The sequence below is a fragment of the Porites lutea genome, chromosome 10 (assembly GCF_958299795.1).
Source record: "Porites lutea chromosome 10, jaPorLute2.1, whole genome shotgun sequence".
Classification (NCBI taxonomy): Eukaryota; Metazoa; Cnidaria; class Anthozoa; order Scleractinia; family Poritidae; genus Porites; species Porites lutea.
Genome location: NC_133210.1, coordinates 9,302,521 through 9,318,431, shown reverse-complemented (window position 1 = coordinate 9,318,431; position 15,911 = coordinate 9,302,521). Strand labels below are relative to the sequence as shown.

At 38.6% G+C, this 15,911-nt stretch overlaps 2 protein-coding genes and 1 pseudogene across 2 annotated transcripts; all 3 read right to left on the bottom strand.

Annotated features, from left to right (window-relative positions):
- Positions 1 to 574: 574 nt before the first annotated feature.
- LOC140950683 (serpin B6-like) lies at positions 575 to 2,355 on the bottom strand. Its single transcript, XM_073399929.1, has one exon. The coding sequence runs from the start codon at positions 2,317 to 2,319 to the stop codon at positions 1,162 to 1,164; it is 1,158 nt and encodes a 385-aa protein (XP_073256030.1). The 5' UTR covers positions 2,320 to 2,355; the 3' UTR covers positions 575 to 1,161.
- A 1,354-nt stretch (positions 2,356 to 3,709) lies between these two features.
- LOC140949466 (serpin B6-like) lies at positions 3,710 to 11,734 on the bottom strand. The gene is made up of 5 exons (XM_073398624.1): positions 11,523 to 11,734; positions 11,163 to 11,308; positions 8,699 to 9,140; positions 5,186 to 5,235; positions 3,710 to 3,965 (listed from the first exon to the last, which is right to left on the bottom strand). Exons 1-5 carry the CDS (start codon positions 11,732 to 11,734, stop codon positions 3,724 to 3,726), a joined length of 1,092 nt encoding a protein of 363 aa, XP_073254725.1. The 3' UTR covers positions 3,710 to 3,723.
- An 880-nt stretch (positions 11,735 to 12,614) lies between these two features.
- Positions 12,615 to 13,815, bottom strand: LOC140950512 (leukocyte elastase inhibitor pseudogene; annotated as a pseudogene).
- Positions 13,816 to 15,911: the final 2,096 nt, after the last annotated feature.

The window sequence follows — 15,911 nt, the reverse complement described above, 5'->3', positions numbered from 1 at the left end:
AGCATTTATTTCATGGAGAATTAATGGTGGTAAATCTCTTGGCCAGTGAAAAAATATAATAAGCTTATACCACAACTATAATTTTCAAACTACAAGGAAAAAATAATAAAAGAATAATCCAACCAACAAGATATCAAGATACAAAATATCCAGAAGTACAGAACATTTCGTTTTCATATTTTTAAGAGCTAAGGAGTGGGGTGTGAGTGTGGCTTGCTTCCACATCCCACCAAAACTTTTAAAATTTAATTACCACTATGCATTTGCTGCTGTGCATTATGTTGAAACCTTGTACAAAGAAATTTCCCAAATCACTTCTCCACTTATTATAAGTGGGTCAAAAACTGGCAGAAGGATAGTTTTACCTTACTCCTACAAAACTCAGAAAGAAGAATTCATGTGGCTTAATTGATAAACTCATCCATACTAAGGAGAGCACAATTTAGGCATGTTGGCTCACTCTTGTGACATCCTTTTCAATGAAAAATTAGGGAATTCCATGATTTTCTGTAGGAGGTTGCACAGTTTTTTCTATCCCAATAAATCATTTATTTTCAACGACCACAAGAAGATATTTTGGCAACAAGTTTATTGAGTCATATTTAACAACTACACTGACAAGCAAATGACATCATGACTGAATGAATACTCCCACAGCAAGGAGAGCTGGGTAACGTGCTTGCCCAATAAATTAAGCTAGTATGACTGACACATTTATGCAGCAGGTGTTCAAATAAACTTTGGTACACTATAGCATGGAGTGTTAAGCCCAAAATTAAACAACCCTCAAAAGTTGTGAGCACAAAGAGCTGTTAATGCCAGCAGTTTAATGTCATTACTTTTGGAATTTAATACACCAACTCATAACCTATAGTAGTAATTACCAAATAGAAGTGCATCCGACAGGAACAGGGTGTGGGTACAGTGAATTCAACCAGTCACATGATTTAGTAAGGCTCAAAATAGACCCCATTTCCTTGGTAAGAAAAAATCCCTGGAAATTGTCTGGGCCTCCAGAAAAGTGGCATAGAAAAGGTATAAAACAAAATAAGAGATGCAGAGCAACCCTAGTCTCATGGATCGGACATAGTCACTCTTAAATAAATCCAGTGCAAATGGCTGTGTTATTACTACTTCTATGCTTTGCCATGGATTGCTTAGCTAAGTGCTTGATGCTGGATTCAACATGCGACCCATAAACAAAATTGCATTTGACTTCTTATGGCAAACCATGAACAAAAATGGGTGATCAACACTGAAGATGGGAATGGCCATGCGGGACATCATAACCACAGCTGTTGCAGCAGCAGCCTCAGTGCCTTTTTCATTAACTTCCACAAATGCCTTATGAATAACATGAGACACATAGATCCTCTCTGACCCTGCTGTAATTCCTGAAAAATCAGCTTTAAATTCACTGAACATATCTGTGACTCCCATTCTGGCTAGAATCTCGTTTAGAAGGAACTGCTGGGTCAGCTTAAATCTTGGCAGGGATACCGCTACTTTTTCAGGTTGTGACTTTGAGACAAATTTAAAAGCCTTCTGTAATTTTTCATGGGTGAGGCTCTCTTCTAACTTGGCCAGCCCATAGGTGTCATGGGGTAGAAAAATTAACATGGAAAGATCCTTCTCTTGGTACGGCAACTCAAGCACTTGACAGGCCAGCCCCCCGCCGTCTTTAATATGCTTGAATTTTTCTGTTAAGTGCATCATTTGGACGTCCACTTTTTCATCTTTGGAGACAAAGAATTTCTGGGGAAAAGTTCTCCCTGTTTCAAACTGATTTTGCCAAAAACCCCGGAAGTAAATTGCATTTACCAAAGTCAGTCTCGTACGCGAGTTAAACACTCCCTCGGGAATTAAATTCTTAATCTTCTGCTTCGTCTTCTCTTCAACCCAACCGTTCACCTCCTTCCTTGCGCCTTCAGCATCCTTCTGGTAGTCTACCATGGCTATTTCGGCTTTGTAATACTTCTGCGTGCCCTCAACGAACTCATGCACCAAGCTAAAGCCCTTCTGCGCAAACAGTCGATTTGCCACCAACAATTCGTTCCCTTGCTCGTTTGTTTCTTGAAGAGCATGAAGATACTGTTTTTCTTCACTGTGTAGCTGTTCTTGAGGTATCGCTTTCCAGTGTAGAGCTTGTGCCATCTGTCCAGCTGTATCTCCCTTCGCTCCCATGTAAGTCATAGCCAGAGCAATACTAAGACTACTCGGTGAGTAAAACAGATTTTTGCTTGTGAAGTTCTGATCATTTTTGAGGGCTTTGTGGAGGTCTACGGTGAATTTATTGTTTGCTTCAATCACAGCCTCCATTTTGTAAAACGTCCTCCTAAAGTCAAATGTTTGCTGACAATTATGCTACACATGTTTTAAAAGCAAACTCGATAAAGCCGACCAATCAAAGCCACTTTTGCATAATGCCACGCGTCATGGAGCCTATGGGGCGACACTATAACGTAAATGAGGGAATGGTGGAATATCACCCTAAATCCTAAAAGACAGAATGGCTGAAAATCGCCCCAAATCCTAAAAGACGGAATGTCAACCTTGAAAATGACGGGATATGAACTTGTCAGTAATTTTGTTGATTTGATGTCCATTTGAAAGGAAAAACCTCGTCTATTTAAAAGAATTAAAACATATTTACAAACAGGTAGCGCAAGCTCGAAATATGAGCATCGGCGAGCATCGGCATTGTTGCGTAACATTCAAAATATAGGGTATGGGAAAAAACCCTATCATTTCTGTAACCTACGAAAATGAAAGGATTTCAATGAAAACAGCTTACCTTACTTAAAATGTGTGTTACGTCTCTCCTGTGTGGTCCACGGGCCGATTTATGGCCGTTTTACGGTTTTTTTATAAACGGTTTTCTGTCTATATAAAGCCATAAATCGGCCCGTGGACCACACAGCAGAGACGTAACACACATTTTATGTAAGGTAAGCTGTTTTTTTATTGGAATCCTTTCATTTTCGTAGGTTACAGAAACGATAGGTTTTTTTCCCCATACAAATCCTTATACTTTGAATGTTACGCAACAGTGCCGATGCTCGCCGATGCTCATATTTCTAGCCTGCGTTGCAAGCCTTTCCAATCGAGTTATTGCGCGAAAGTAAGAGCGGAAGCAAAAAAAAGGTTTTCTAGACGAACCTCGCGAAGAAACGCTTGCTACGCAGGCTATCATATTTCGAGCTTGGGCTACCTGTGATGCCACCGCAAATTAAAATTCATGAGTTTTTGCGGCAATTAATTGCTTCCCGCAATCTGTTCATTTCTAGGAATCATATTACAAATATGTGTAATGGTTCAGCTTCTGAAATCACAGAGTCTTGCTTCACACTAGAATATTAATCAATAATGAAAATCATTCCGAATCTTAACATGAACAGATACTTACTATAATTTTAAAACAGGAACATGAACTATAAATATCAAAAGAAATTGTCGGTATAAGAAGCTTTCTTACTAAGATCTGTCTTCTAAGCTTGAAAACAATAAAATAGAATAAATTGTTTTGTTATCATCTTGATTAGCTTAAAATGTCAAAAATAACACAACTTTCCGCGCCGTCCACTCAATAAATTAAGAAAAAAAAACCCTGGAAAAATTGTCTGAGTCAACAGAAAAGTGGCATAAAATAAAACAAAATAACAGTAAATCTAGTGTAAGTGGCTGTGTTATTACGACTTCTTTGCTTTGTCATGGATTGCTTAGCTAAGTGCTTGATTGTGTCTTCAACATGTGGCCTATGATCAAAATTGCATTTGACTTCTTATGGCAAATCATAAACAAAAATGGGTGATCAACACAGAAGATGGGATTCATCATCAGTCCCGTAGGAGACATGATAACCACACCTATTGCAGCAGCAGCCTCAGTGCCTTTTTCATTAACTTCCACAAATGCCTTATGAATAACATGAGACACATAGATCCTCTCTGGCCCTGGTGTGATTCCTGCAAAATAAGACAACTACAGTGTCAGCAACAATGTATTGATCATATCCTATAATATATAGATTTACTAAGCCAGGGCTAAAAGCGAAGCTCTGGCTAATAATACTCATAGACAAAAAAATTAAATCGCGTAATGCTAGACGGAGACGACAATGAAAATACCTTCAAGACTAATAGATCTAATTAGCAAAAAAACAAATTGCACGTGCCGCACGCTTTTTTGTCTTTCCCTTGCAGTTGTCTTGCACGACTGTAACGCTGTTTTGTACGACTAAACGTCAAACTTCCTAGTTACGCATAATTTTTATGGAGGAATTGTCGTATGTGTTTACCCACTGTTTTGTTTCCTGTGTTCTTATTCCCTTTTTATTTTTCACCGCCGCTCATTTTCACCTTGCTGGTCGCTCCTTGCTGGCCGTTACCACTATCCATGAGATATACCTCTAGCAACTGACGAGATTCCCTAGTAGAATCGAAACTGCAGTCTTGCTTCAGCTTTTACATCTACATATGGAATATTCAATTCTCACCAAAGACGGTCAACTTAGACCACCTCAGCCAGAAGAAACAGATGAGTCTCCAATGGACGCTGAAGAGGAAAATCTACTCCTTGACGAGACAGAAGGTGAAGGAAACGAAAGCGCCATTACTGACGACTGTGAAACTATACCTGACTCTCAACCTACCCGCCAGAAGACAACAAGAGTTCCTAGAGAACAGTACCATAACGATAGAAAACGAAAACGGGACCAATCTAACGATCAGACCCATAACGGCAAAACACCACGCAGAGCCGCCGAAGCCGCCTCCTTAGAGACAAAGATTGAAAAATCAGAGACAGCCATCACGAAACTGAGAAAACACATGAAGGACAGAACATGTCCAAAGACACTAAGATACAACGTGCGTGCAAATATCACGCCAGACGAAGAATTTAAACGAGAAATAGGCTCGATTAGAAAAACTGCCGAACAAGAGTTCATTCACTCGTTAGCGAAGTTTCACCAAAGACGCATTGATCGTCTTCAGAACAAACGAAAAAAGGTTGAGAAGGATAAGCCTCACTTCAGGAAAGCGACCAATGTTGTTCAAACTAGAGAGCATAAGACGCCATCGGCGACTAGAGAAAACAATGTAATGAAAAGCACTGATGTAATTAAGTTAGCATCAGACCTCCAAGCTAAGTTCGACAAGTTCTCACAAATGATGTCAAAGTTTACTGATATTGAGAATAAACAAAGTGAATCGTATCCCAGTGTTCTCTCTGTTTCTAACAAGGGAAAAGAGAAGGGGATAAATAGTAAAACACTCACTGAAAGAAATCACAGGAGAAGAAAGCGGAAAAATGTCAAACACATTAAGCTATATAACGAAGCCATAGAGACACGCAAAAAACACATTAAGAACCTCTCAGACACAGAACTAACAACAGAGCAGATCAATTTACTCTCTCGGGGTTTGAAATTCATTCCAACTCCTGTCATGAAAGAAAACCAGATAAGGAGCCAACTAATTTCAGACTTTAACCAATTTGCCAGAAGGATGCGCCTCAAATACATTTATCATGGCAAAGATACTGTACCACACCCCTTCCATGTGAAGTCTAGTTGGATTCCCCCAGTTCAACGGTCAGTTGCTCTAGAATCCTATTTAGAGGAAGTCAAACTACGGCTAACAGAAGTGCCACTAAATAAACCTAAAAACAATCTGCCGCCTGGGGAGCGCCGAGCGCTCCGTGAACTTATTCAAAACAAAGAAATAATCCTTAAGAAAGCAGATAAAGGCACAACAACCGTCATAATGAAAAGAGAGAACAAAATAAATGAGGGACAAAAACAGTTGGATGATAGAAACAACTATCAACCTTTGGAAAAACCAATGGTTAAGGACACATCCCAGAGAGTTAAACACCTCATTAACACTCTACATAACGAAGGTTTCATTGACGAAATGACAGTAAAATGGTTTAACCAGACACCAGATCCGCCACGAATTCCAGTATTCTACACTCTCACAAAAATACACAAACCGACTTTAGTTGGAAGACCTATCATTTCGGGGTGCGATGGCCCCACAGAACGCCTCTCATCATTTGTAGACAAGCTACTTCAGCCAATAGCACAAATACAAGACTCGTATCTTAAAGATACGACACATTTTATAAGATTTATCGAAAACACTAGGGTGCCTAGTAACGCTTTCTTAGTCTCAATGGATGTCACCAGCCTTTACACGAATATCCCACAGGAGGAAGGAATTACTATAGTATGCAACGCATACGAAAAATTTCATGACAAAAACCCTCCTATAGCTACACACCTGCTTAAAGAAATGCTCAGTCTTATCCTTAAAGAGAACTCTTTCCATTTCAATGGGAAAGACTATCTCCAGACTCACGGAACTGCTATGGGCACGAAAATGGCAGTAGCTTTTGCCAACATTTTTAAGGCAACAATAGAAAAGGAGATCTTAAAACAAAGCAGAAGGAAACCACTAACGTGGAAAAGGTTTATTGACGACATATTCTCTTTGTGGGACACAAACAAAGAAGATATAGATCTTTTCATTGAACAAGCCAATTCTTTTCATCCTACAATCAAGTTCACTGCTGAAATATCACAAATTGAAACCACATTCTTGGACACGACAGTCTATAAGGGAGAGAGATTTGAGAAAGAAACAATTCTCGACGTGCGCACACATTTTAAATCTACTGAAACGTTTCAGTACACTAACTTTAACAGTTGCCACCCACCAGGCGTTAAAAAAGGTTTTGTCAAAGGAGAGGCTCTTACTCAGACTTAGACTTCTAAGAACTAACTCTTCTAAAGTCATATTTGACAAGAATATTAAAAACTTTAAAACACGCCTTATCTCGAGAGGCTACCCAGAGAGTATGGTAGAAAAGATCCTCTCAGAAGTTAAATATGCAGATAGAGCGACAGCTCTGACACAAAAACAGAAAGCGCAAAAAATACTTTTACCCTTTGTCACGCAATTTCAACCGTCATTACCAGGTTTGAAAAACATACTAATGGAAAAATGGCATTTAATAGAAAACCAGCCACTACTCAGAGAGATATTCAAGGAACCTCCCTTGATCTCTTATAGAAAAGGAAAGTCGCTTAAAGACATGCTTGTTAAAGCAAAACTGTAAAGGCTTATAACAACACAACGGTCACACAGCAGGAGCCGCGCAGGTCTGTCAACCCCATTTTACCATGCCCACCACCTTTTCGCAGACGTTTCCTCCCATCCTTTTTTTTTTTCAGGGGTGGGGGTGTCTCGCTACGCGTAGCCGGCTAGAATTGAATCATGAAGAAGTCCGCTAAGTGAGAATGATAGACCTTCAGCTTCTTGTTATGTGATTTATTCCCACCGTGTAAGGCCTATATCTGGTTGATTTTTCCTATGCCGAGAATTTTTCAACCGACTCAGAACTACATTGATGAAAAAATGTATTTACAGTTCTTTTTTTTAAACTTTTTTTTTCCTTAACAAGTTAAGATAATATTAATGTTAACGCGGCGCATACTGTTTTCCTTTTATTGGATGACCAAAAGTGACTTACCATTCAATATTAATTTCTGTATACGCATGGTCGTTTTTATTTTGAACACAATATAAATATAAAGCGAAAGGACAGAGCAAAAGGACAGGATAATGTAATGAGAACGTATGAGTATTTTCCTTGCTGTAAATTGAAATCATTTCCACAATAAATGAATGTGTTCAGTCTGCTGGATATTTTTGTCACCTTTCTTGGCGCATTATCAACGCGTTTTATCAATAACTGATCTTTAAACAAAGGACTGTTCCCGTCTTCAATGCAGAAATATATAAGTTTAATTTGTGGTCTCTGCACAAACGAGAACTTGGCGTGATGAAGCAGGTCAAAGCCCGATAATAAAAGATGTGTATTCCTCGCTCTTAAAGCATGTCGTGAACTGCCTTTTCCTATTCATTATTCGTCTACTTCGGGACTGCGGGAGCAGTCATTTCACTCGCCCCTATTAAGTATTCTTCGACTGCGGGACCACAGGAGCAGCAGATTCAACTTAGGCTGAGACAGGTTCTGTTTAACAGCTAAAACGCAGACGATCGGTGATGATACAAACTGGAAAAAAAAAGGTTGTCATGTCCTTAGTTCCCAGTGCTCTTCGGTTCGCTTCATAGAGTAATCGCGCCACGCACTGCCACATGTTCCCCCATCGCATGATAACAGTAATTAATGACGTCTTTGCTTACAAAAAAGCCATTGGACTCACCTGATAAATTAACACACGACTGATATTCGAACGACAGTTGACCGATATACCACCGACAGTTGACCGATATACCACCGACAGTTGACCGATATACCACCGACAGTTCACCGATATACCACCGACAGTTGACTGATATACCACCGACAATTGACCGATATATCACCGACATATGACCGATAGTAAGTCGAGGTGCGTCGTCGAAATATCGACCGATACTCGGCCGATAGTCTATCTCACTATCGACCGACTATCGACCGACTATCGACCGACCATCGACCGACTATTGACCGACTATCGACCGACTATCGACCGACTGTCGACCGACTATCGACCGACTATCGACCGACTGTCGACCGACTATCGACCGACTGTCGACCGACTATCGACCGACTGTCGACCGACTATCGACCGACTGTCGACCGCTATATCGACCGCTATGTCGACCGATATCTCAGTCGACATTACCCACAGTAAACAAGATCCTTCTCTTCAACCCAACCGTTCACCTCCTTCCTTGCGCCTTCAGCATCCTTCTGGTAGTCTACCATGGCTATTTCGGCTTTGTAATACTTCTGCGTGCCCTCAACGAACTCTTGCACCAAGCTAAAGCCCTTCTGCGCAAACAGTCGATTTGCCACCAACAATTCGTTCCCTTGCTCGTTTGTTTCTTGAAGAGCATGAAGATACTGTTTTTCTTCACTGTGTAGCTGTTCTTGAGGTATCGCTTTCCAGCGTAGAGCTTGTGCCATCTGTCCAGCTGTATCCCCTTTCGCTCCCATGTAAGTCATAGCCAGAGCAATACTCAAACTACTCGAAGAGTAAAACAGATTTTTGCTTGTGAAGTTCTGATCATTTTTGAGGGCTTTGTGGAGGTCTACGGTCGCCGCGTGTCGAACTCCGCTATTGCCTTTCGGGATTGTCGCGTGCACATTTTTTCCGACAACCTTTCTCGAAATAACTGTATACTTAGCAGCCTCTTCTTTACTGTGATTAGATAATATTAAGATATTAATAAGCCACTCTGGACATTTTAATATTTATTTAAGAGCTAAGGGGTTTGGGGTGTGGGTGTGGTTTGCTACCATGCCCCACCAAAAACTTTGGCAATTTTATTAGTAGTATGCATTTTCTCCTGTGCATAATGTTGAAAACATGCACAAGGAAACTTGCCAGAGCATTTCTCTCCGCTAAATTTTTATAAGTGGGTTATGTTACACAATAAAGAATCTTAGTTGCCAGTGGATATTGGAATAAAATATTGAAAAACCAGTGAAAGTATAGGATACCATGCTTCAACAAAACTGACAGAAGGATTGCAAACGGCTTGGTGAACTCTTCTATACTAAAAAAAGCACAATTTAGGCATGTTGGCTCCCTCTGGTGACTTCTTTTTCCATAACAAATAATTAAGGAATTCCATGATTTATTTCAGTAAAAGGAGGAGCTTGCTCAATGTCTGGTGCACTTTCATGGAGAATTTAACCCAAAATTTAAAAAACCCCAACAGTAGCAAGTTCAACGAGCTGTTTATTTTGACAGCATAATGCCGTTACGTTTGGAACCTTTTACACCAACTCATAATAAACAATATTAGTAATAACATATTATAAAATAGAGGTGCAATCTAACAGGGGCAGGGACTAGGAAAGCAATTTTCCTTCGTATCGGATATTTCATAAATTTAGCAAGGAGAAAAAAAGGATACCAGTTCTTCGAGAAGAAAAAGTCCCAGAATAAAATTGTCTAGGGCCAGCAGAAAAGTGGCTTAAAAAAATAGAGAATAGAATAGAATTGAATAAAATAGAATAGATGTCTTTAATAAATTCAAAGATAAAAATACACATATCAAGTTACAAGTTAAACAAATAAAAAACAGTTAAGAGCTCGTAGAACAATAAAAAAATATTATACATCTATTTTATTCAAGGAATAATTAATATCATAGATAAAGATAAGTCTATTCACATAGGATGATTTGAACTGTTTTATAAGAGATGCATGGATTCTGACAAGGTCATTCTTTTATATGCTGGATATATGATTAATGTACCATGATTAATAACTAGATCTTAAATGGAATTCACATGTAGACTGTATCATTGCTAAAGCTGCAAAACATCTGTATGCCCTAAGACTATTAAAACGCCCAAGCATTAACTCTCATGACATCTTGAAAGTGTATATAAGTAACGTAAGATCAATTTTAGAGTATGTGATTCAAGTCCAGTGGGACATTCCAGAGTACTTGTCTGATAGGATAGATTGTATTCAAAAGAGACCACTCAAAATTATATATCCTGAATGCACAGCCTATAATCAAGGCCTTTTAGAGGCAAATGTCTCATCTCTAGCAAATGTGTCATCGATTTGTCTCTGATATGACTAGGAAACACAAATTATAACCCAATATCAGTCCTCATTCCCAAATCTGCAACAAGAACTGTCTCTTATAATTTAAGATCTGGTAGTGAAAGAACAATAAACAAATTAAGAAGAACTATAAGAGAGCCAACAATTTTTTACCTTTTTTTTTTTTTTTTTTAATATTTTTTAATTAAAGCATTTCTTACGTTTACATACAAAATAGAAATTAAGAAAGAGAAAAAAAAAACACACACACACACACACACATATATATAGTACAAACAAAAAAAAAATACAAAGCTAAACAAAGCTATTACAGCAATACAGTTACTTAGCATGTAAATTACAATGACATCACTTTAAACTAATTGTTGAAATTAATCATAACATCACTTTTATGTAAAAACGCTTATTAACTTTTCCCACTTTCTAAAATGATTGTTTAATTTGTCTCTTTTCCTGGCAATATGGAGTTCGATGTTATAAATACGCCTTGTCCTGGCTATAAAACCTTGAAGAGAAGGTATACCATTCTGGTATTTCCGAGAGTAAATATAAAACTTACCCAGAAGCAACATATGGTCAAACAGGAGAAAATCCTCTGCAATATCGAACTTACCAAAAATGACGTCCTCCTCTTTAAGGTTATCAACAGAGCTGTTATTATCCCGCAACCAGGACAAGACATGTTTCCAAAAACTAGATGATACTCTACAGGAAAAGAGTAAATGCTCTACGGATTCAACCTCTGTTTGGCAGAAAGCACAGGATGGCGACTCAGCCAAGCCGAAACGAAACAGTTTTTCGTTTGTAAAGACAATACGGTTTAAAATTTTAAACTGAAAATTCTCTAAGTTTAGATTCTAATGTTGTGCGAAAAGGTAGCGAATAAACACTTTTCCAATCAATATCAATGTTTGAATACTTTGCAGCTAACTTTACTTTAGCAGTAGGCGTTGTTTGTTTTTTCTCCAGGAAAAGCCGGTAGATTTGCTTTGAGGAAGCATCAAGAATTGGAACCAAATTGTTACTTATTAGGATAGCAGGTGAATCCGGAAGTGGATCAATCACCGGTGCAGTAGTTGCCCTTTTAATTGTCAAGCGCCAACTGGCAGGCAAAGAGTTAATAATACCCATAATGAAGAAACCTTGCTCATGATTGAGATTTTCTTTCGTTGAAAATAAATCGCAAATTTTTAAAAAGCCTAAATCTGCAACATCTCTACGATACACAGATTTCTTATTAATGCAGAGAAGCTTGTTATTCCAAATAACTTCATTTGCAATTTCATGTAGCAAGCTGGGTGTTTTTGCATTTACTTCTGACCACGCATCGAGACATTGCTTGTAGAAACTTGGTAAATAAATTCTTAATTTAGAAGTATCAAAATTACAATGCAATATGAGCTTCCCACCAACGGGGATAAGAACCTCATTTAAAAAAGCTTTCCACGGACTTTTATAGTCTTCCAAATATTTTTTCATACATATCACTCGTCTGGTACGAACCATAGAATCAATATCGAGCATATTTAAGCCACCCTTCTCAACTTCCGAAATCATTACATTTCGTTTTACTTTATCTTTCCCATTCCAAATAAAATAGTAAAAAAGCGAGTCGGCCTCTTTGATAAGGTCTTTAGAAATTGGCAACACCGACGCTCTAAACATAAACTTAGGGATGGCAAAAGTTTTTACAATTTGTATTCTACCTAAGAGAGAAAGACCACGCCATTTCCACAAATTGATCGTCTTCTTAAGGGATTTCAAAGTATTCCTAAAATTCAATTCATCTCTTTGACAATTTTTTACCTTTAGATTTTTCTTAAACTTGATTACTTATTGTATACTCCTAGCATAGTTATGTCGTATTTTTTAGATTGTATACATATATATCACTTGTTCATTCAGTATTTATTTAACTGCAAGAAAGTGAAATAAACTATTTATTTATTTTTATTTATTTATTTATCTATTAAATCCAGTGCAAGAGGTTGTGTTATTTCTACTTCTTTGCTTTGCCATAGAATGCTTAGCAAGTGCTTGATGGTGGCTTCAACATTCGGCCCATGAACAAAATTGCATTTGACTTCTTATGGCAAATCATAAACAAAAATGGGTGATCAACACAGAAGATGGGATTCCTCACTAGTCCTGCAAAGCCCAGAGCAACCAGAGCAGTTGCAGCAGCAGCCTCAGTGCCTTTTTCATTAACTTCCACAAATGCCTTATGAATAACATGAGACACATAGATCCTCTCTGGCCCTGCTGTGATTCCTGAAAAATCAGCTTTATATTCATTGAACATATCTGTGACTCCCATTCTGGCTAGAATCTCGTTTAGAAGAAACTGCTGGGTCAGCTTAAATCGTGGCAGGGATACCTCTACTTTGTGAGGTTGTGACTGTGAGACAGATTTAAAAGCCTTCTGTAATTTTTCATGGGTGAGCCTCTCTTCTAACTTGGCCAGCCCATAGGTGTCATGGGCCGTAGAAAAATTAACATGGAAAGATCCTTTCCTTGGTACGGCAACTCAAGCACTTGACAGGCCAGCCCCCCGCCGTCTTTAATATGCTTGAATTTTTCTGTTAAGTGCATCATTTGGACGTCCACTTTTTCATCTTTGGACACAAAGAATTTCTGGGGAAAAGTTCTCCCTGTTTCAAACTGATTTTGCCAAAAACCCTGGAAGTAAATTGCATTTACCAAAGTCAGTCTCGTAGGCGAGTTAAACACTCCATCGGCAATTAAATTCTTAATCTTCTGCTTCGTCTTCTCTTCAACCCAACCGTTCACCTCCTTCCTTGCGCCTTCAGCATCCTTCTGGTAGTCTACCATGGCTATTTCGGCTTTGTAATACTTCTGCGTGCCCTCAACGAACTCTTGCACCAAGCTAAAGCCCTTCTGCGCAAACAGTCGATTTGCCACCAACAATTCGTTCCCTTGCTCGTTTGTTTCTTGAAGAGCATGAAGATACTGTTTTTCTTCACTGTGTAGCTGTTCTTGAGGTATCGCTTTCCAGTGTAGAGCTTGTGCCATCTGTCCAGCTGTCTCCCCCTTCGCTCCCATGTAAGTCATAGCCAGAGCAATACTCAAACTACTCGGTGAGTAAAACAGATTTTTGCTTGTGAAGTTCTGATCATTTTTGAGGGCTTTGTGGAGGTCTACGGCGAATTTATTGTTTGCTTCAATCACAGCTTCCATTTTGTAAAACGTGCTCCGAAAGTCAAATGTTTACTGACTATTTTGATGCACAACTTGCAAAAGCAAACTTGATAAAGCCGACCAACCAAAGCCACTTTCGCATAATGTCACCCGTCATGGAGCGACACTTTAACATAAATGATAAAATGGAGGAATGGTGCAATGGTGGAATGGTGGAATATCACCCTAAATCCTAAAAGATGGAATGGCGGAAAATCGACCCAAATCCTAAAAGACGGAATGTCAACCTTAATACTTTAATATCTTGAAAATGATGGGATATGAACTTGTCAGTAATTTTGTTGATTTGATGTCCATTTGAAAGGAAAAACCTCGTCTATTTAAAAGAATTGAAACATATTTACCCACAGGTAGCGCAAGCTCGAAATATGAGCATCGGCGAGCATCGGCATTGTTGCGTAACATTCAAAATATAGGGTATGGGAAAAAAACCCTATCATTTCTGTAACCTACGAAAATGAAAGGATTTCAATAAAAACAACTTACCTTACTTAAAATGTGTGTTACGTCTCTCCTGTACGGTCCACGGGCCGATTTATGGCCGTTTTACGGTTTTTTTGTAAACGGTTTTCTGTCTATATAAAGCCATAAATCGGCCCGTGGACCACACAGGAGAGACGTAACACACATTTTATGTAAGGTAAGCTGTTTTTTTATTGAAATCCTTTCATTTTCGTAGGTTACAGAAACGATAGGTTTTTTCCCCGTACAAATCCTTATATTTTGAATGTTACGCAACAATGCCGATGCTCGCTGATGCTCATATTTCTAGCCTGCGTTGCGAGCGTTTCCAATCGAGTTATTGCGCGAAAGTAAGAGCGGAAGCAAAAAAAAGGTTTTCTAGACGAACCTCGCGAAGAAACGCTTGCTACGCAGGCTATCATATTTCGAGCTTGGGCTACCTGTGATGCCACCGCAAATTAAAATTCATGAGTTTTTGCGGCAATTAATTGCTTCCCGCAATCTGTTCATTTCTAGGAATCATATTACAAATATGTGTAATGGTTCAGCTTCTGAAATCACAGAGTCTTGCTTCACACTAGAATATTAATCAATAATGAAAATCATTCCGAATCTTAACATGAACAGATACTTACTATAATTTTAAAACAGGAACATGAACTATGAATATCAAAAGAAATTGTCGGTATAAGAAGCTTTCTTACTAATATCTGTCTTCTAAGCTTGAAAACAATAAAATAGAATAAATTGTTTTGTTATCATCTTGATTAGCTTAAAATGTCAAAAATAACACAACTTTCCGCGCCGTCCACTCAATAAATTAAGAAAAAAAAAACCTGGAAAAATTGTCTGGGTCAACAGAAAAGTGGCATAAAATAAAACAAAATAACAGTAAATCCAGTGTAAGTGGCTGTGTTATTACGACTTCTTTGCTTTGTCATGGATTGCTTAGCTAAGTGCTTGATTGTGTCTTCAACATGTGGCCTATGATCAAAATTGCATTTGACTTCTTATGGCAAATCATAAACAAAAATGGGTGATCAACACAGAAGATGGGATTCATCATCAGTCCCGTAGGGGACATCATAACCACACCTATTGCAGCAGACGCCTCAGTGCCTTTTTCATTAACTTCCACAAATGCCTTATGAATAACACGAGACACATAGATCCTCTCTGGCCCTGGTGTGATTCCTGCAAAATAAGATTTAAATTCATTGAACATATCTGTTACTCCCATTCTGGCTAGAATCTCGTTTAGAAGGAACTGCTGGGTCAGCTTAAATCGTGGCAGGGATACCTCTACTTTGTGAGGTTGTGACTGTGAGACAGATTTAAAAGCCTTCTGTAATTTTTCATGGATGAGGCTCTCTTTTAACTAGGCCAGCCCATAGATGTCATGGGGTAGAAAAAAAAAACAACATGGTTCAATATCTGGTGCTTGGTCTGGCAACTCAAGCACTTGGCAGGCGAGCTAACCTCTGTCCTTAAAGGACTTCAATAAAAATGTCTGTACCTTGATGGGCATAATACGTACTGTAGCAAGGGTACGTTTCTGACTAGGATTCAGTGCAGTTCATCTAGCAAAAAAAGTGGGGTAATTTGAAGACAACGGATATTTTACAGA